Source organism: Osmerus eperlanus, chromosome 4, assembly GCF_963692335.1.
Source record: "Osmerus eperlanus chromosome 4, fOsmEpe2.1, whole genome shotgun sequence".
Lineage (NCBI taxonomy): Eukaryota > Metazoa > Chordata > Actinopteri > Osmeriformes > Osmeridae > Osmerus > Osmerus eperlanus.
Genome location: NC_085021.1, coordinates 8,125,801 through 8,146,685, shown reverse-complemented (window position 1 = coordinate 8,146,685; position 20,885 = coordinate 8,125,801). Strand labels below are relative to the sequence as shown.

At 43.3% G+C, this 20,885-nt stretch overlaps 1 protein-coding gene across 1 annotated transcript; it reads right to left on the bottom strand.

The window, feature by feature from the left end:
* Positions 1-12,635: 12,635 nt before the first annotated feature.
* slc26a10 (solute carrier family 26 member 10) lies at positions 12,636-19,715 on the bottom strand. Its single transcript, XM_062458537.1, has 18 exons — positions 19,174-19,715; positions 18,505-18,615; positions 18,189-18,346; positions 17,782-17,946; positions 17,300-17,452; positions 17,069-17,151; positions 16,809-16,956; positions 16,409-16,522; positions 16,115-16,192; positions 15,902-15,997; positions 15,643-15,749; positions 15,406-15,475; positions 14,984-15,163; positions 14,616-14,670; positions 14,409-14,497; positions 14,247-14,301; positions 13,916-14,022; positions 12,636-13,805 (listed from the first exon to the last, which is right to left on the bottom strand). Exons 1-18 carry the CDS (start codon positions 19,436-19,438, stop codon positions 13,767-13,769), a joined length of 2,073 nt encoding a protein of 690 aa, XP_062314521.1. The 5' UTR covers positions 19,439-19,715; the 3' UTR covers positions 12,636-13,766.
* Positions 19,716-20,885: the final 1,170 nt, after the last annotated feature.

Here is a 20,885-nt window from a genome sequence, read left to right as displayed (position 1 = left end):
TCTACCCATCAGCAGTTCAGCTGGACTATGACCATTGGATAAAGGGGTGGCTCGGTAGGTCATGAGTGCTAGATAAGGGTCAGACTCCTTCTTCAGCATGTGTTTGATGGTTCTCACTGCTCGTTCTGCTTCCCCGTTACTCTGAGGGAATCTTGGGCTTGATGTGATGTGTTGAAATGACCAGCCTTTTGCAAACTGACAAAAAAGATCAGATGAAAACTGGGGACCATTGTCCGTTCTTACTGTTGAGGGGATCCCGTGTCTGGCAAAGATAGACTTGAGATGCTGTATGACTGCTGCTGAAGTAGTGCTTGACAGTTTGGCCATCTCAATGTAACGGGAAAGGTAATCCACTATCAGGAGATACTGATGCTGGTTCCACTCAAAAAGGTCGGCTCCTACAACCTCCCATGGTCTCTCTGGGATGTCAGAAGGCATCAGTGGCTCCTTATGGTGTACCCTGTCTCTCGCACAGGTGTCACACGCTTCTACCAGGTTCTTGAGCTGGGTGCTTAAGCCTGGCCACCAGACTGACTGTCTGGCACGTTCCCGGCATTTGACTATGCCGAAATGGCCTGCATGCAGTTTCTCCATTATGTCTGCCTGTAATGTTTTGGGTATGACAAGTCTTTTATTTCTCAGTAACAGGCCTTTTTCCACTGTTAGCTCTCCCTCAAACGGTGCATACTGACGAAGTCTCCCATCTATTCTACATCTGTCAGGCCAACCTTCATGGCAGTACCTTTTCACTTCCTGTATTACCTCGTCTCTGTCTTGGTGTTCTTTTATTTCCTGTAGTCTTGTCTCTGTGGCTGGCAAGCTGGACAGGATCATGTTGACATACAGGTTCAGCTGCGTTTCCAGGTGAGTAAGAGGCTCTCCTTTCTGGGGAGCTCTCGACAGGACGTCTGCAGTGGCCATGAGTTTTCCAGGCACATGCGCAATTGTGTAGCGATATCGCATCAGTCTCATGCGCAGTCTCTGGATTCTTGGGGGAAGTTCGTCCAGGTCTTTTACTCCTAACAGCGGTACAAGTGGTTTGTGGTCGGTTTTTATGTGGAAGTCTATGCCGACCAGAAAGTCTGAGAAGCGTTCGCATGCCCATGTGACTGCTAGGGCCTCTTTCTCGATCTGGGCATATCTTCTTTCTGTGTCACTGAGAGCATGTGAAGCATATGCTACTGGTTTCAGTGTGTGGTCTTCTTGCTTCTGTAGCAGGACAGCTCCCAAAGCATACGAGGATGAGTCGGCAGACACAACCGTATATGCCTGTGTGTTGTACAGTGCCATGACAGGTGGGCTACTGAGTTCTCCTTTGATGCTGTCAAGCGCCTGTTGCTGGGGTTGTCCCCATGTCCACATATTTTTCACTCGCAGAAGATCTCGCAGTGGCTGTGTCTTCTCTGCCAGCTGAGGTATGTATTTCCCGAGGTGGTTCACCATGCCCAGGAATCGTCTCACCCCGCTGACGTCTCTAGGCTCCTCCATGGCAGCGACCGCTTTTATCTTGTTTGGATCCACTCTGACGCCCTGAGCGTCGATGACTTGACCTAGGAACTTGACTGAGCTTTTTGAAAACTCACATTTTTCGGTTTTCAGTGTCACGCCATTCTCTTCCAGCCTTTTCAGCACTTTCCACAGGCGGCCATCATGGGTTGACTGCGTCTCAGCGTAGACCAGCACATCATCCATCTGGCACAGCACTCCCTCTAAGCCCTCCAGTATCCTCGACATTCTTCGTTGGAAGTGCTCTGGTGCTGATGAAATTCCAAAGCATAAGCGGTTAAAACAGTACCGTCCAAACGGTGTGATGAATGTGGTAAGTAATCTGGAGTCTTCAGAAAGAGGGATCTGCCAGAATCCTGAGTTTGCGTCTAATTTTGAGAATACTTTGGCGCCCTCTAGCTGACCTAGAGTATGCTCAACTGATGGCAGCATGTGTTTTTCTCGCCTCACTGACTTATTTAGCTTTGTCAAGTCCACACAGACACGAACCTCATCGTTAGGTTTTGGAACTGTGACCATACCAGCACACCAGTCAGTGGGTTGTTCAACTTTTGAGATCACTCCTAGATCTTCCATGCGTTTTAATTCCTTTTTGACTTTGGCCATGAGAGGTAGCGGTATGCGTCTTGGGGTTGACAAAGAGTATGGCTTTGCGTCTGGATTCAGCTTTATCTTGTACTCTCCATTTAATTTTCCCAATCCGCTGAATAACTGTGGGAATTGTTCTTTCACATTTTCTTGACTGACGGCAGCATTAATGCCAGCTACTCTGGCTACAAGTCCCAGTGCAATACTAGCAGTGCGGCCAAGTAGCCCTGACTTCAGCTCAGATACAACATAAACATCCTGCTCAATGGTGTTATTTAAACTGACACTCTTCAGTGTGGCAGTGAATTTTCCTTTAACAGGGAGGCGGTTCATTCCTGCCCCGTATAAGACTTTGTCAGACATCTGTAAAGGTGGGAAACTTTTGCACGTCTTGTACTCTGACTCAGGGAGAACGGTTACGTCTGCCCCTGTGTCTATCTTCAGCTGTGTTACATGCTGGTTTATCTTAAGTTCTGTCACCCACCCATTGTCTGGGACTTGTGAGTTAACTAAACCCAAAAATGCAACATCTTCATCAGAATCACTTTCTGTAGCTGCTTCAATTTCGCCTACTGTTCTGCTCAAGCACACTCTAGCGTAATGACCTCGCCTATGACAACTATTGCAAGTTTCATCGCGAGCAGGGCATTGCTGTGTACTGTGCGCTGGCGCTCTCCCGCACCTCTTGCAAGCGCTTCCCTTGTCGTGTTGCTGTTTAGCTACATGCATTTTTCCTTTTGTTTGCCATCGCACTTTCTCTTTGTTTGTAGTATAGCTTCTCTGCTGAAAACGAACACTATCTACATCTGCACTTGTGTCCGGTTTGAAATTACTTTTCATTATTTCTTGCTGCTTTTTCACTCTTTCACTCTGACGTGCACGAGTGACGGCTCTGTCTAGAGTGAGCTCTGCATTCAGTTGAAGCTACTCCGATAGCTTTTTATCACGCAGTCCAACGACGAGACTATACCGTATCAACTCTTCATGTAAGGCACCATAGCCACAGTGCTCAGCTAAGCAATAAAGTGCAGTGATAAAACTATCAACAGTCTCTTTCTCTTCCTGGTGTCTCAGGTTAAATTTTGCACGTTCAAAAATCACATTCCTTCTTACCACAAAGAAGCCTTCTAGCCGCTCCAACACAGTTTCATATTCTGTAAGAGCCTCATCGGTGAGTTGAAGTGACGTTACTACATCCTCGGCATCCTCTCCCATAGTGTATAACAAGGCGTTTACCTGGTTTTCACCTGGCTGTACATCTAGCCCCGATGCTATCCGGTATCTTTCAAACCTTTTCTTCCACTTGGGCCATTCCTCCGGTTTCGAGACGTCGAACTTCGCTGGTGGGGGAATCTGATAGCGCTCCATGCTAGGCGGCTCCTCTCGCGCGCGCTTACTTAGCAAGCTAACTCCAGTTGTTGTAGCACTCCAAAAGACGAAGTTTCTTCTTCTAAGATTTTCAAAACAGGTCCAAACTTAGTCTAAGACACTTCTGACACCATGTTGTGTTATTAGGTGTAGACCCTATAACTTAAGAAGGACGAGACAACACCGGATTGGTATAGATGACTGGAGCTTTACTCTAACGTGTTCAGTACATCCTCAACTCCCGAACTCTCTAGCCTCTAGGGGGCAGCATTCATTCACTAACATAACAGCCTTCGCTGGGCATCCCACTTGGCCTGTTTTCCCTCATTCAATCGGTGAAGGAACAAGGTTCCACATCAAGGAATCCTTCATTGGAAACGGTTTGACCAACATCCTACACACCATGGAGAGACAAAGCTATCTAATGTACAGTGACTTAACCCTTGTGTTATCTTCGGGTCATTGTGACCCATCAGTCATTGTGACCCACCGCCGTATTGCGACAACTTTACCGCATACAAAAACAAAGTGAAGCATTTTCTTTTAACCGTTGGGCTGTCTCAGACCCCCCACATTGCGAAGGTTAAAAGAAAATTATTTTTATTTGTTTTTGTATTGGGTAAAATTGGGTAAACACAACGATGGTTCGTTATGAACCTTTGGGTCATGTGACCCGAAGGCAGCACGAGGGTTAAAATATGAGCACATAACATTTTCTTTTCAATTCTGAAACAAGGGTGCGTAACAGAACAATTCCTTTCTATGAATTATACAAATGATTCACTTTCGCAATCATATTTGTGCTTTGAGATAACTTGATTAGTGTTTTAGTTTGTCTCAAAGGTAGGCTACTGATTCAATATTTTTATGACTCGTAATATAGGAACAAGCTTGATCAGTTAGACACAGACGGACCTTTGCAACTAGTGGTTTGATCATTGTAAATATGTGTCTTTCGTTGCTCCTATTTACCGTATTTTTCGGAAAACAAGCCACATTTTCTATAAGCCACACCCCACCAGAAGGGGAGCTTTGTGTTTGTTAGTGATGGACCGCTCGGTACTACGGTATAATGTCCCGACACATTCAACACCAACTGCATCGGAACAACGTTTCGAGACGGGTTTTGAAAACACTTCCGGTCACGTGACAGTGTTTTCGAAAAGTTTTGTGCAGAGCCATAGAAAAAGAGTGTGTTCATTTAATGTTTTCAGTGTGTTTTTGTCTTGAATAATAAAGTATTTTGAAAAAAAAGACTCCCATTGTTATCGAGGAATGCGGAAGTAAAGCGTGTCACATGCGACCTGTAGTTCCAAACATTGCATTTTCCACCGTTCAACCCCATTCATTTTCAGTGTCTCCGAAGCAAGTGATCTGGTAAATTGATGAAAATCCTTCATTTTTCACATTTTTACCACCACATATCAATTGTTATTAGTAGTATTTCATATAGCTAGCTTTAGATAACGTTTATCGTAATATTATAGCTTGTTTGATTCGAAACGCAGTTAGAGCTAGACTGTAGGTCTAGCATCTAACATAAGCAACACTTTTACTGAAGCTAGCTAGAGAGCACGTGTATCATAACCAGAAGTCAGTTGCCTTATAGTCTGTCAAATTAGTTCTAGTTATTGGTGTTCGTTGGCATACAAAGTAAGTCTTCTATATAGCTCTCATTAGCCTAGTTACTAGAGCTAGCAACAATGAATTGCAGATTAAGCGGTCCGAAGCAGGTTAGCTGGTAAATTTACGAAAATCCTGCATTTTTTCATATTTCGACCACCACATATCAATTGTTATTAGTAGTATTTTATATAGCCAGCTTTAGTTAAAGTTTATCGTAAGCTTGTGAACGCTAGATTCTAAATACAGTTGGAGCTAGACTGTAGGTAAGCAACACTTTTACTCTAGCTTGCTGTACATGTAAGAACATCACCGGATCACTACAAACAAAAGGAGTGGAAGAACACTGGACATATTGTACAATAAAATGTTTTATTGAATGCAGTTGGTTGCCCTGTTTATTCTGTTCTATTTACCAAACTCCTTTCTTGTCTTGAGCAGTTGCTGGTGATAATGGTTAGATTTAACTTGCATCAAGTACTACAAATATAAGTGTTGTTAATGTGGTAAATTGTAAGTGGGCTGATGAATAAAAAAACGTTTAACAAGTCCCATTTACTTCAACAGTCGAAGGTTAACCGTTAAGTGGAACAATATAGTCCTCATTAGGCTACTGTTTGGTATGTACGGTACAGTACAGTTGGTACAGTATGGTAGCTAGCATAGCCATTTCTAGCTCTGCTTCACAATATACCGAGGTGAAGTTAGTTTCATATTCGACATTCGTCTCACATTCAGAAGACGCTACTTTGCAGCGTCGAGTTAGGGACCGGGTGAAAATTACCCATACAATTTTGAAAAATGATGACTTTTATACTGATTTTATGACTATAAAACCTCAAACAAACAGCAGCGTATTCCAACAATGTCTGGTATACTTCCACACCCTTTACTTTTTCAATAAAACTTCTTTTTTAAATGATATAAAATCGCTAATCTCTGAAAATAGCATGAAATCTTCACTAATCTCAATAATTTTTCCAGACTTGTGTCTAAAAATCTCAAATATACACCAGATTATTCTAATAATGTCTGGCCAACTTCCAAACCCTTTACTTTTTCAATAAAACTTCTTTTTTAAATGATATAAAATCGCTAATCTCTGAAAATAGCATGAAATCCTCGCTGTAAAGTGGACCTGGAAACGAGTTTTAAGTTCGCCACATCACAGAATAATGTGTTATTAACTACCCATCCAAATTCGAATGAAAAAATAACACCGACAAGTATGTTGAATTAGGCTTTGAAATCGTGAAAAAATCAGCAGTCTTCTCTCCTTGAGACTGGGGGGGCCTGTCGCCTGAAGGAGCTGAAGCTACGCCCCTCGCTGCCTAGTGCCTACCTCCGACCCAGATAATGGACGCGCTATGTCAAGCCGAACAAAACCGTATAGAATTAGTATTTATTTGTTCAATGAGTGAAACATACAGATGCATATAAATGAAATGTTCCCCTGAGCTAACAGTAAAAATGGACACCAGAGACAGCAGACAGTGAGCTCTCCAACTAGGCTACTTCTAACACATTAGCTACCATTTCACCAAAATACCATCATTCTACACCGAGTAGCCTAATATCAATTTAGCGGTTTGCACTAACTCATAGCAGAGATACCTCTGGAAAAGTTATCTAGTATAATTATAACAAGCACATAGGACTGAGTGATGAACTGCTGGCGGCGGTGGATGGTCCAGGTGCGACCGGAGGATGAACGGCCGGAAGGGCGATGCTCGGTACGGCTCCGCGCTGCAAGAGAAGCCGTGTGTTGGTGAACCCCGTCTGTCTCTGGTCCATGTTAAAACTGTCCGCTGTGAAATGGTCAGTACAGAGGCGGCTGTTGGAGTTCTGAAGCTTTCCATGAGCGTGTCTCTTCACAAAATCTATCCACCTACTTTTCCTTTCATTAGCAATAGTGAACTTAAATGGCGTTGCAGCGCAGCTGTAGTTCTTGCATCCAGGGAAGATGCAGTTGCGGGTGGTGGGAGACATCCTGAAGCTAGCTAGCTAGCTGATGTAGGCTACAATAACAGTACAGCAGGAGGAGCCATTCAGTGATCTGACGTAGATAGGGCGAAATGACGTAGATAGGGCATTTTTTGGCTCCGCCCATTAAAACCTGATCTGAAAACGGAAGAGAAACTGTTCTTCGGTTTAACTCCACATTTCAGTGTGACAAAGTTTTAGCGCTTTGCACATGCTTTCAGGAACTAATTTCACACGTATATAATGTACTTAGAAGCAAAACATGGAATTTACTTTACAGGATCTTTAAACAGGCTCTGTCTCTATATTAGACATTCTCTGACTACAGCGAGCTACCGGAACCACGTGACAAAAAAGCTCTAGCTTTTTTCCTGTGTTTCACTGCCAGTGAGTGTTCACAATGTTGTATTTCACTCCATTCTACACCACACACGTCAGGGAGGACTGCCTTTTGTAGATACGAGTCTGCTGAAGATAGCCATAATATCGGATTTCTTTAACCGAGCCTGTTTCATTCATCATTTGCCTGAAAAAGCGACTTCCGTTGGCCAGATTCATTGAAAACCATTCAAACCGGTTGACAGCAGTGGGGCTTTTTGGAACTACAGCATGCTACATGAACCACGTGATCACGTGTCGGCGAGATCAGAGCGTGTCGCAACTCTCTTTTTCTATGGCTCTGGTTTTGTGATGTGATCTTGAACGGAACTTGCCACTTGCCAAAAGACGTGTCGGGGTATAAAATGAGGTGGCAAAACCAAAAGTTTTGAATGCGTGAGACCTTGGTTGAGAGAATTGAGAGAGTTTGAGAGAGATTGAGAAAGTTAGAGACAGAGACCGTCAGAGAACATTAAAGTCAGTTGCTTGTGTGCATTAGCGAAATACTGTTTGATCATTTGTCTGCCACTTTAAGATGTATATGAATAGTTAACAAGTTTACACTGAGTTTATCCTCTCAAACAGTTCGAAAATCATGGTTTGACCCGATTATTGTGAAATGAAACCATCGCACCCTTATTCGATGCCACGCAATCTGCTTTGCAAGACGGCAATAATTCCCTTCTACTACAAAGACCATTACGATTACATTGTGGAATTAGATATGACTGTTGTGTATGCCATATGCAAAGCTGCCAGAAGATGTCACTGTTGAGTAAAAGCGTTTAGAGCGTTTCAAAGGCCCAGACGAAAGCCTCGATTTGCCCATCCCTAGTGTTTGTGTACCGGAATATAGGCCGCACTGTAAATGGGAACAACGATATCGTAGTGCCAGCCACTGTTATGTAGACCAATGCTCACGTCTAATTATTTACACAGGCACGCCATCTCTGTGAACACTGGACAGCTTGGATAACGATCTAACTAGACAACGTTCCTATTTAGGCTGAACACTTAAATTATTTAAACTACAGACCATAGCATAACAGATATCAAAACAGAACGAACACAACAATAAATCTCCAAACAATGCTTATCTAAGCAAATGCCCTTAACTTCGTAGCTTTTCAGGCATTCTGGGTACCAAGAGCATTGTCGCTACTGTTTACTATATTAGACATTCTCTGGTATAGGCGATCTTACAGCTTTGTGTAACACACTTCGGTTGTGGATCGTATGTCCAGAAATAAAGCCAAGTCACTCATTTAGTGGCAAAATCCATTGTTATGTCTACAACATTATTTTAGATATAGTATAAATTCAGCTATCTTGCAAATCCTGAGGACAGCCTACTGTAGCATAGCCTGGTCCTAACCAGACCCTCGTACATTTCATTTGTACAGAGGCAAAATCCAAATTGAGCGGAAGTATGTAGGAGGGCAGAGCCAGGCCTGGCCAGGCTAACTGTAGCAGACCTTTCTATGTGACAACGGACAAGGGTGTTTTGTCCCTCGGTTTGCCGTAGGCTTGATGCTGAAAGCATTACGCCTGGGACACACTGCCTGCGATCTGCTGCGATCTGCTGCGACGCGCCTGGAAGCGCCGCCTTTTTTCTTTCGGCGCCCATGTTATCAAATAGGACCGACCACACTGGCTGCAAAGCGCAGCGATTGCCTGCGACTGCCTGCGATCGCCTGCGATCTGCAGCGATCGTTTCGGCAGCTGGTCGAATTTTTTCGCGAGACGCTTGCGAAATCGGCTGCAGGAGGATGAAATACACCATATTAGTTGATATATTTGAATAAAAAAACATGTTATTAAGATTTTACTCCTTTAATTGTAGACTATGGTGCACATTTGTAAAGTTGTAGACTTTATAATTACACAATGTTGGTAACGAACGGCCTTTACATGTGGTTACCCTGATGAAAACGAATGAAAATAACCCGATTGATCTGTTGAGCTAGCATGCCCGTAGTTGTTCTGTTTGCTTGAGAGAAACGAGTTGTCACACGTCTATCGAGAGAGAACCCCCAAGTCGATTTCTAAAGTCAGCATCAAATGAATTCTCGAAGTTGAAAAGCACAGGGAGTTGTTGTATGTCAGCAACAGTTTTACAAGGACAACGTAGATAAGGATCAATGCTGGGATATAGCCAATGCCATGTTTATGTACCATGTCAGCGTAAAGGAAAGCTCAGAGTAGCTGAAAGGCTTGGTGACCGGCGCGGAGAAATGCGCGTCTGGTGTGAACAGCTTTTGCTCAGTCGTAGCCGATCGTGGCGCTGCGCGGCGCGTCCAGGCGCTTCGCAGCCAGTGTCCCAGGCGTTACGTGGAGAGCCATATAATTTTTTTTCTATGGCTCTGATTACGTGATCAGTGAGGGCTGTTCGAAATCAAGAAGAGGAGTGGGAAAATACAAGTTGTGAAAAGAGACCTTGTCTCGTGTCTTATTGTCCACACGACCATATACAATTATATTTAAAACGAACCTACAAAGAGCTCGGTTACACTACCGAAGTTGAATTATGCAATGTTGTTAGCGATGCTAGCGTTAGCTTGCTAGCTGTAGCCTATAACATTTCACTGTGTCTTGCAGCTGTTTGATTTACTGAAATTATTATGAAATGTTATATTCTACTAGCCATTTGCCTACTTTAACAAGTCACTGTATTTCCAAGCACTAATAGTGTAACAGACGACACAGTAAATAATTTCTCTTTCAAGTAATAAGCCCCCGTTCAAGCGTTGAGCATTAAATTAGCTGCATGGTCTGTAGAGATCTTCAGACGAAACCACTTTTTTGTTCTAAAACCGGGCTATAAACCGCTTCGAAATAGAATCCGCACAACCACAAGACAACTGTAAAATCGGGGTACAAGCCGCGGCTTTATTTCCGAAAAATACGGTAAACATGCAGGGACAGGTGGTGTTTTTACAGAAATGCATATGGAATGTTCACACACAGCGCTCCTAAGAAGCTCTTAACGAATCTGGGAAAGGCGGCCATTCTTAGTTTGCTGTCCTGAAATGCACCAGATAACCACAGCTTCTTTGTCACAGGTTTATTATAGTAGTGATCTATTGGATTTATTTGTTTAAAAAAGAATTGTCACCTCTGCAGGAAGTATCTTGGATATTTGGGGAGATTAATTCAGGTCAATGCCATGTTGTTTGTGGTCCATCTGAGCCTGCAGTAACCACAAGGTGGCGATCAAAGACCAGGCAAATACTACTGAAAGAACCAACCAAAAAAGAGCACACATTTTTGCTCAACAAAAGCAGTATGTTTACTAGGGTTTTTAAAGCAAAGAGTTGGAAAGCAATTAAAGACATACATAAGTTGGCTGTTATTTTTGATCAAGTCTAAGGCAGAATTCAAAAATGCATTTAGCTATTTTCTTCTTGTCTTGGACTTTGACATGGTTTGTTTGTTTAAAATTATTGTACTCGCTGTGAAATTTATTATTGTTGCTTGCTTTTTCCACAGGTACACTCTTGCACTTTTGAGGTTCTTGCTGTTTAATTGTAACTTGTCTAACTACATGCTCTTATTGTTCTTCCATTTGGGACTTATTTGTTTTTCACAATGTATGCTTCATGTTTGGCTACCCGCAATGTTTGGGGCTATCTCGTTGTTATGATCAGTGACCTATGCACTTCTGTAAAACTCTCTTGGAAGTTGCTTTGGATAAAAGCGTCTGCTAAATGCATAAATGTTTGATATGTTACAAACAACACATTGCAGTATGCTTGCCTTAGATGTACTAATATATTGTAGTCAATGTTCAGTATGTATCATCCCATTCCACATAGTATTGTTACAATATAGACTATGATCTGTTACAATATAGACTATGATCTGTTACAATATAGACTATGATCTGTTACAATATAGACTATGATCTGTTAATCAGTTTCCCCATGAAAATACACCCCACTGCATATTACACATTTTAATTTGTTTAGGTCCTGCAATGGAAACCTTATTTTTATGTCAAGACTTTCAGATTTGCATGAAGCACTGACATCTCAGCGCCTTACCTAGACGTGCAGTCTGGCCGTTAAAAATGTGCCCAGCTGTGAGTTCACAGCGTGGGTCTGGGACAGGTGTAGAAACACACACACTGCTGGTTGAGGATATGTGTGTGTGTGTGGGTCTGTTGGTGTTTGGGACTGAGAGCTGCTGGATGTACCTAGTTGGCTTTGTAAACAGTTGGCCAGAGCCTTGTGTACCACACTGCTAATTGAAGTAGGCTCCTTCCTGCCAATTAGGAACGCACTCCTTGAGCTTTAAAGGGAAAACCCACAGGATATACTGTCTAGAGGGTTCTTTGAAATATGCACTGGAAAAAATTAATAACTTGGGCATCTAACGTCAAGTAAGCGAATAATTAGTTTGGGCTTTTTTTTGCCCCGTTTTTGAACTCTGTAGCACATGCGTCTTTTTATCAGGTCAAGGTAGCGTGATTCTGACTGAGTGCCGTGTCCTACAGCGAGGAGACTCTCACAGCAGCAGAGGGCAGTATGCTGACTCTGGGGCTCTTCAGCTGTCGCACTTTAAATTGAACATTCTAAGAAATGACATATGAAGAAATCTGGGATTGTATGTGTGAATCAATTCCTGCACACGTTATTCTTAATGTAATTTTACAATGCTGACTTGAATTTTCTGACAGACAATATGGTTTAACTGGACATTGTGAATATGGAGTTGCTCATTGACTGCTCTCACTAATTTCTCACTAAAACTTTAGTGAGTGTTTGCTTATGGTGAGTATTGGAGCCAACACAACAGATAACCTAGTTTCCTGTCGGTCAGGCTATTTTCAGAGAGGCTGAAAGTGTTCTGACATTCTGCCATAGCATTCTGCCCTCCATCACCAAACACAAAGACTGTTCTTCTTCTCTCTTCCAAACCTGTCAAAGGAGCATGCTCCATATTCCACATCTGTCCTGCTATCCTTTTTAATTGTGAAAAGACTTGTGAACGAGCCTGACTGGATTAGACTGTGCTGATTTAAATTCTTATTTTAAAATGTTGAAAGATTCAGTCTGTTTGATGTCCACCAATATAAGTGTATTGGCCAGATGCACCTAAATCAGTTAAAAAAATTAATGTCTATGGCAAAGCACGTGAAGAAAAGGATCACTCATTTCAAATAAAAATAAGAGAACATTTCATGGGAAGACAGTAAAATGTGCATAATGCAGGCGCTGTAATTCTTTCTTTTTAGAAAGCATTCAGTGCATTTTATTTATATATTGTTTAAGAAATATACCAAACTCACAATAAATATCAGTTATAATATAATGATTGACCGTTAGTATTCCAGCATTAAGTCCAAGTTAACCCTTGTGTTCTCCTCGGGTCGTTCTGACCCATCAGTCATTGTGACCCACCGTCGTATTGCGACAACTTTACCGCATACAAAAACAAAGTGAAGCATTTTCTTTTAACCGTCGGGCTGTCTCAGACCCCCCACATTGCGAAGGTTAAAAGAAAAGTATTTTTATTTGGTTTTGTATTGGGTAAAATTGGGTAAACACAATTATGGTTCGTTATGAACCTTTGTGTCATGTGACCCGAAGGCAGCACGAGGGTTAAATGACATTTTAATTGACATTTTTTGTTTTATAATTTTTTTATTTTATCATCTGTTGGATTCCAGTCTGGAATAAGAAACGGGTGCTGGATTCATCAACCAGTGGATCACCAGTGCAGCTGTGTGTGCATGTAAATGTGCCTTTCAAATCTTCTGAATGGCTTAAGACTTCTCGAATACTGTCTTGTTTACGCCCATTAAAAGCATTGTCTTATTAGTACAGCAATATAGTATTACTACTGTAGTGTATGACAACAGTACAATTACTCCTAGTTCAATACTGTAATCCATCACTTCAGATAGTGATAGTATAGATAATGCTACAAAAGGCTAAACATGCTTTATAAAAAAAAAAAAAAAAACAACAACAAAAAATATTGGCATATGTTTGACACTCCAATTCTTGAATTTTCTCCGCAAAGTGCACTCTTAGAATTTGGATTAAATAGTATGCTCGGACTGTACCACCCATTTTTAAACCATTCCAGAGAAGAGTACAATGGCACACCTGGAGCAGAAGGGTATAAAGTCAGGCCAACGAGACAGCACTCCCCCATGAGACCACGGTCGGACATTAATGTCCTGGTTGGGAGAGGTAAGCGTGTGGCCCATTTTGGTTCCTAGTGCCCCTTTCCGTATTTCATCCCCAGGTGTATCAGTGAGGTGGATGTCCTCTGTCTGGGGTTGACCTGCATCCTTAAAATTACTGTCCATCTCACACCCAAACCGTTGTGGTGTTTTCTGGAGGTTTCTCCTATGAAAGACGTGTTAACTGGCTTAACTGAAATATGCTATGTAAAAAATTCATCATATATTAATACAGCAAATACTAGGATGTGTTGTGTTTGTTCAGTCGGTAGCTACCTTCTGTTGTTGAATGTAGACCACTGCATCGTGGACTGTGACAAAAATGTGCTGAGGGTTCATGTAGTTCATCAGACCACTGGAGGTGAGGATTTTCAGCACACTCTCTATGAACAACGAAACATTCGAGAACATTAAATGTGGAGGTTTTTCCAGATACAAACATGGTCAGACCCACAGGTTGACTTGCATTCTTGTAACGTGTTACTGGCAGTGAAAAGTAAATTCATGGAAATATTGAACAATACTCATTCCATTTGTATATACACAGGTACATGTTTGTATAGAAGGTCACTGTCAAGAAACATAACTGTCACAGGATCAGTCGTACCATTGCAGTTTGATAAGTAAATAAGGACCCCGACCTTCTGGCATTCAATGCACATCTAGGGAAAGGCAGACGTGGTGGTAAGTTTCGGTGTTTATTTCAGTAGGACATATTCTATTGATGTCTTTCTGTAATGTTAAACCTCCCATTGATCTGGATATTCACCTGTATAAAGAGCCTCGCTCCGGCAACATCAACAAAGATCACACTGCTGCAATCGATGAGCACGGCCTGGACCTCACTTTCAGACATTGCTGCACAATAGATAGAGGGGATAACGTTGTCAGTGTTGAAAAATAAAAAATAGGACAGGGCAATATCACTTTGAATCTGAGCCCAATTTTTAATTGGAGCAACTGTATTATCACTTACCAGACTTGAAGAATTCGTTCTCGGACGAAAATGAAGTGTTTGCTACACCGCTCTCCTGATGCAGAGAAATAAGTACAGAGTTGAACGTGATAAATAACACAGATTTAGTGTGACCTTGTTTACTCTCACCTTGTGTGTGTTATGAGCAATAAGCAAGACGAGTGCACACTCAAACTCCCACAAGTATGTATTCTCTATGCAACTGACACAGTCTCAAGGTTTTCTCAAAAAACAAATATTGAGGGTGACAAATTAGATTTCTGCTCAACTCCAGGGGGACCACCAGTCCCCCCCCCCCGCCCCCCCTGTTCTCAACGCTCCTGTTTGGGGTTACTAGGTGGGCTGTCTGTCTGACGCTCCAGTCTCACCACTGTGTTCACCGCCTCTCTCTCCCTCTTCTCCAGGGCCTTCCTGGCTTTCTCCCGGCTGCGGATCCTCTCGGGGGTCAGGCCCAGCAGCCGGCTCATGTCCTCCCTGAAGAAGCTGCGGTTCCCGTAGTAGATGGGCCCGTTGTAGGTGAGGATTTTGACCCCAGGCACCTCGTAGCACTGTGGGAGAACACGGGTGGATGGTCACAACCGTACATTCGATAACCTCATAGGTCAGTTTCTATCACAGTTTCTGTTACTATTTTTCTATCGCAGAGTAAGACTCCGACTGCTTGATACATGGGACACCAGACTATATAGCTACTTTAAGGTAGTATGTAGTACCTTAAAACATGCACATCTGTATAAGGTGTGTGGGTGCAGTACGCCAGTTCTACTGAATCGGTGAGTGGTGTGTTCACCTTGTTGTGATTCTCTACAGGTCTGTAGATCTCGGTGTTACTGGCCCTTCCCAGCACTGAACATCCAGCCCTGAGAGGTCAACCAAACAGTTTTCACAAAACATATATCTGCATCGGCTAAGTCACGTTAGCCAACGCTTACAATGAAGCAGTCATCACTCCCCACTTTAAGACACATACAAGCTTGTATGACCTATATTGCTCTTCTCCATACTAGGAAGGGATTACTCTGTGTACCTCTGTGTTCTGCAGATCACGGTCATCATCGAAAAGACCACCCCAATGGCCAGACCCAGATCCACATTGAGCACAACGACAGACAGCCAGGTCACCAGCCAAACAACCTGCAGAGACACACAGTACCTCCCATGAGAACAGTGGGTTGTGGCACTCCAGTACTTTCCAGTTCAGACCAAGACAGACTGGGGGGTTGATGTAGCTGATCGTTAATGAAGAAGGACGTGAAAAGTTTCTGTCAGTTGGATCGGCGACTCACAAAGTCAATCTGGCTGACTCGCCACAGATCTGGGAGGTCCTGGAACTGCAGGAACATCTGCCTGAGGCTGGTCACATTGATGCATGCCAGCACTGCCTGGGGGCAGAGAGGCACCAGCACGGAGAATGAGGCTCAGACACAAGCCCAACCCAGACTCTGAACCACATATGAACATTGACAAGATTCAGATCCAAACATGCGTTCCTCCCTCACCTTGGGCAGGAAATAGAACAGAGGTCCAATCAGCAGTAAAACAATCAGAACCACCAGGCTGGTGAACAGCGCAGAGAGCTGGAAGAACCAAGACAGAAACACACTTTGTTTATTCCTTACATAATATTCTCTTCAAAATATAGGAAAAAAACAAACATCGTTCGACGTTAGAAGCCATGAATAATTTGCCAAATGTCACTATGGTACAGGAGGACATAGCCGTCCTTTAAAAGCCCAGAGACATTTCGACAAATAACGAGGCCAGACGTGAAGCTGGCGAGGAGGTCTGTGTACCTGCGTGTACCCTCCAGCACTCTCCAGGATGTTGGTGGTGGCCAAGGTGGCCGAGCTGGGGAAACAGGTGAAGAGCGAAGACACCGTGTTGGAGATGCCGTGGGCCAGCAGCTCCTACAGTCCCCACACACGTCCAGATTAATACACACAGGCTCTCACGCACAACACAATTACTTACTTACAAGAAGCATGAGGCAGTATTTACTCGGTACGCTACAGCACTTTAGCTTATGACCCTTTCTTTAGGCCCAGCATTCACTGTCAGATGTGTGTACGAACACAGAAGCGAATCAGAACCGAGAGTTCAACAGTCATTTCCATTTGCTATACCAGGGTACTATATCAGGTATCAGGGAATGAATGAAAGCATCAATATACCATTGAAGCCTGATGTCCATACCTGGTTGGGATGTATGGAGTAGCCATGTTTGTCAGCGTATATCATTGCGAGGGAGACAGAAACAGCGTAGCCCACAAACGTGATGGCCACCGTGTCCCCGGCGATGTCCGGAATCGTGTGCACGGCAGGCATCCTCGGTCTGGGGAAACTGATGATATACAGTAGCAGGATTTTTATATTATTTGAATAATAACAGCAAACATGGCTAAATAATGGAGCAAATGTTGATACTCTCTAACTATTTTGTCAGGATTGTTTACCCAGCAGGAATATGGCCCACTATCTGGACATCATAGGCTGAGTCCAGAGAAGAGGCATACGCCACCGCTGTCGCAATAATGACCTGAAGGAAAACAAAATAATACAAAAATAAACATGTATATTGCAGTACAACTGAATCAAATAGTAGATTATGTCCTTGGCTGTCCGCCAATTCAATTAAAGAATGCGTGAGTGACGTCAAATTCAAGTGAAACCTTCTACTGACTGACCGTGAGGATCTCGACAGGGATTGGTGTCCGCAGTCGTCGGCGGAAGCGCATGTTGACCTCCTTCACCGGCACCAGGACGGCCAGACACGCCATGGAGATCAGCAGCTCTGCCATGTTGACGTGTGGGAGGTTCTCTATCACCGACGCTAGCGTCTGAGGGGTACAGGGAGGATGTCAAACACACTGAGGAAAAAAATAAAAACCCAACGTGTCAAGGGGTTTCATAAGCTGAAATAAAATACTCTGAGATGTTCCATATGCACACAAAAAATCGATTGGCTAAGTGATTCAAATCTACTGACGTCATGTCACCTGTCACACAAGAAAAAATTGGTGCATGTTTATATTTTTGTGTTTATGTACATACATGCACCATACTGTACGCTGTCAAATCCTTGATTAGTAATAGACTCACAAAACGTTAACCCATTCTTACAGCTATTATACAAATTCCTATATCAGTATGCAGTTTAAACCCCGACCTTAAACAGCGAGAAGGGTCCAGTGTGGCGAGGGAGCCTCAGTCCCAGCATGCTTTGCAGCTGGGAGATGGTGACGTGGAAGGCGGCCGCACTGGTGAAGGCCTTGACGATGGGCTCAGAGAGATACGTGGAGAGGAAGCCCAGCCGGAGCCCAAACATGCAAAGCTGTGGAGACGACAGGTAAAACCCGGTTCTCCCATTTAGAACGCCACAGCTGGGAGCACAGTCCTCCAACGTTTCCCCAACAGATCTCTTCACACTGCTTACAAAGCATTTCAAAGTCCCAACACCAATTGATAACGAACGGCTCAGTTCCGAAATGACCCAGCCTGCATGTTGAAGCCCCCCTCCCCGTCAGTGTTGTTTGAACTAGTCTGCGGTGTTGTGCGGTCCTCGCTGACCCTCACCATCAGGATCCCTGAGAGGAGGGCTACAGCCGAGGCCACGCCGATCCTCTGGGCCTCAAAGGCTGCGGCTTCAGGACTGCTGGAGTTCAGTTCCAGAGGGGTGGGCACCAGCTGCTCCACCACGGAGCCTGTCATCAGACTCACCACCGCAAAGGTACCTGGCCCAACAATGACAACAGAATCCCCTTTTACGGTACCTCGGGAAAATGTCAGTGTTCATATGTTTGAATGGAGTGAGAACAACGTGAACTTATAGAATAACAGTTTGCTGTAGAACTTAGGTGTCTGTCCCGGAGGAGTGCTGTGTGACTCTCACCAGTGGAGACGTGCCGTCCTGTGCCAAACAGCATGTAGATGACCACAGGGAAGAAGGAGGTGTAAAGGCCATAGATGGGGGCCACAGATGTCAGAAGGGCAAAGGCCATACCTGTTCACGGTCGGGGACAAGTTCAACTCGTGATTGAATTGAATGATTGTTCAGAAATACTATTTGTACGATTTGTTTCTTCCTGTCAGTGTAACTGTTAGACTGTTAGGCTTTTTAATCTGATTAAAAAGCGTATTCTAGTGTTAACAGTCAATTTATTGTAATATGATGCCATGCTCATACATGTAATTGTCCTCTGTAATTATCCACAGACACACTAAAGTCGGTGAATGAATATGAAATGTATAACTTTATATTTCAAATAAGCAGACAAAACATTTCATTTACTCAAAGAAATATTGTCTAACAATCTTAAATAGATCATTGTCATTGTATCTGCAATATTGCTTGAGTAGGACATATTAAACAAAATGTTGATAGCTGGTTGCTTACCATTTCTGCCCAGGCGTGAAGCACAGTGGGCAGATAATTGATAGCCATTCAACATCTCAATTTAGAGTTTAAATTATTACGGACAAAGACAGTGACGCCGTTTTGCAATTTAAAGTACTTTTAGAGTACTTTCTCCGGAATTTGGCTGTACAGTAAATGACTTACCTTGCGGAATGTGAAGTATACCAACAGTAAGTCCCGCTATAGTATCTCCAAGTATCCATTTCTTGAGTCTGTACTTCGGCAGCCAGTTGAAAATGGGTAGTCGCTCTCGCAACAGGTGAAGACATGTCCCTCGAGAACACCTGCACCATCCTAAGAACTTTTCCCGGAGTCGCACGCCTGCTTTCGGTTTATCCTCGGTACCAAATGACTGCCTGAAACGGTCCTCGGTGTAAATATTCCTGTACACTGCAACAGACGCGCTCATCTTGTCATCCCAGGTGAGTGTTTTTTCTGTAAAGTTTTTTTCTCTGATAAAGTCCAAAGTTCTCTCCGGTGAAGAAAATATACCGTCTGTCTACTTTATAGTACACTCTGGCCTGGCTTCAAGAGTCATTGTGTTTTCCTGTCAGCTGTTTTTTAGCCAATGACATAGCTCAAAACTTAAACTTTTGGATACGTATTGAATTGCTTTGGAAGGTTTTTGACATCGTTGTCTGGCAGAGACCCCCTAAAGGTGTGCTTGTCCAAAGTTTGTGTTGATATATGCAACAATCCTCTGGGTCCTATTGCTAAAAGTTTTTCCTCTGGATTTTTAGATAAGTAAGAACACCCATGTCCTTACTATCCCTATTCTCTCTCTCCCTTTCCTCTCTCTCTCTCTCTCTCTCTCTCTCTCTCTCTCTCTCTCTCTCTCTCTCTCTCTCTCTCTCTTTCCCTTTCCTCTCTCTCTCTCTCTCTCTCTCTCTCTCTCTCTCTCTCTCTCTCTCTCTCTCTCTCTCTCTCTCTCTCTCTCTCTCGCTCTCTCACACACACACACACAGACACACACACACACACACTCTTCTACTTTACACAGTACTTGACTATTCACAGGTACTTCTTCCTTAGCCTGCCTCTTCAGAAGTCACAGAGTTAAAATAATGACACAACGCACAACTCTGAGGGAAAAATCCAAACAAATCAAAGTGGTATTGTTGGCAAAGTGGACGTGTAAACTCACACCATATCTATTACCTATTATTGCTGGTCATTTCCTAAAGGAATGTATTTCTCTGACGGTAAAGGGTGTTCAGGTTGCATAACCACAGGGTACGAGTCTGGGTCAGAAACCATGTGAAACCTAATCACACTTAAGTGGTTCATTGATCAAACTACAGCTACTATCAGGTGAGAGAGCATCTGTGTGGCACTCCATGATGTCACAAGAAGCAGACTTACTAAAATAAGATGAGTTTATTCATGAATCCTATACTTTTGTCCCATTCTCTTGGACAATTTTCATGCATTTCAGACGTAACACAACCGATTGACCAGTAGTGTGGCACGGTTTGTAGCTGTTTCTAATGGCATTTACTTAGTATTGAGTGAGTAGTGGTACCTTGCAATACTAGATTTTCAGCCCAACCCAATGCTGCTTTTCTAATTGAGCAGTTGGTCTGGGCCCCATCTGTTAACCTGCAGCGTGAACGTGGCGGCGCTCACGACACTTGTACAAAATCTCACCGTATACTTATTATAGTGTATCCTTTCAATGAGGGAGGTAGATTACAATCTTATGTGACGTTTAGTCTGATAGAGTAAAAATAAACAAGAGTACAATGTAAAAGGAGAATGTGTTTGGGTTTGAGCCCAGTGTTTGGCAGCCTTGTGAATGGACTGTGCAGGGCTCCGTGCAGAGAAACACACGTACAGGCATCTGTGGTCCTGTCCTA

Excerpts from the sequence above, each read along its gene's own strand:
- slc26a10 (XM_062458537.1), bottom strand. The coding sequence starts at position 19,438 with ATGAGCGCGTCTGTTGCAGTGTACAGGAATATTTACACCGAGGACCGT. Across the intron at positions 17,453-17,781 it reads GACCCTTCTCGCTGTTTAAG|ACGCTAGCGTCGGTGATAGA; the intron begins GTCGGGGTTTAA and ends TGTACCCCTCAG. Across the intron at positions 14,498-14,615 it reads GAACGAATTCTTCAAGTCTG|CAATGTCTGAAAGTGAGGTC; the intron begins GTAAGTGATAAT and ends TCTATTGTGCAG.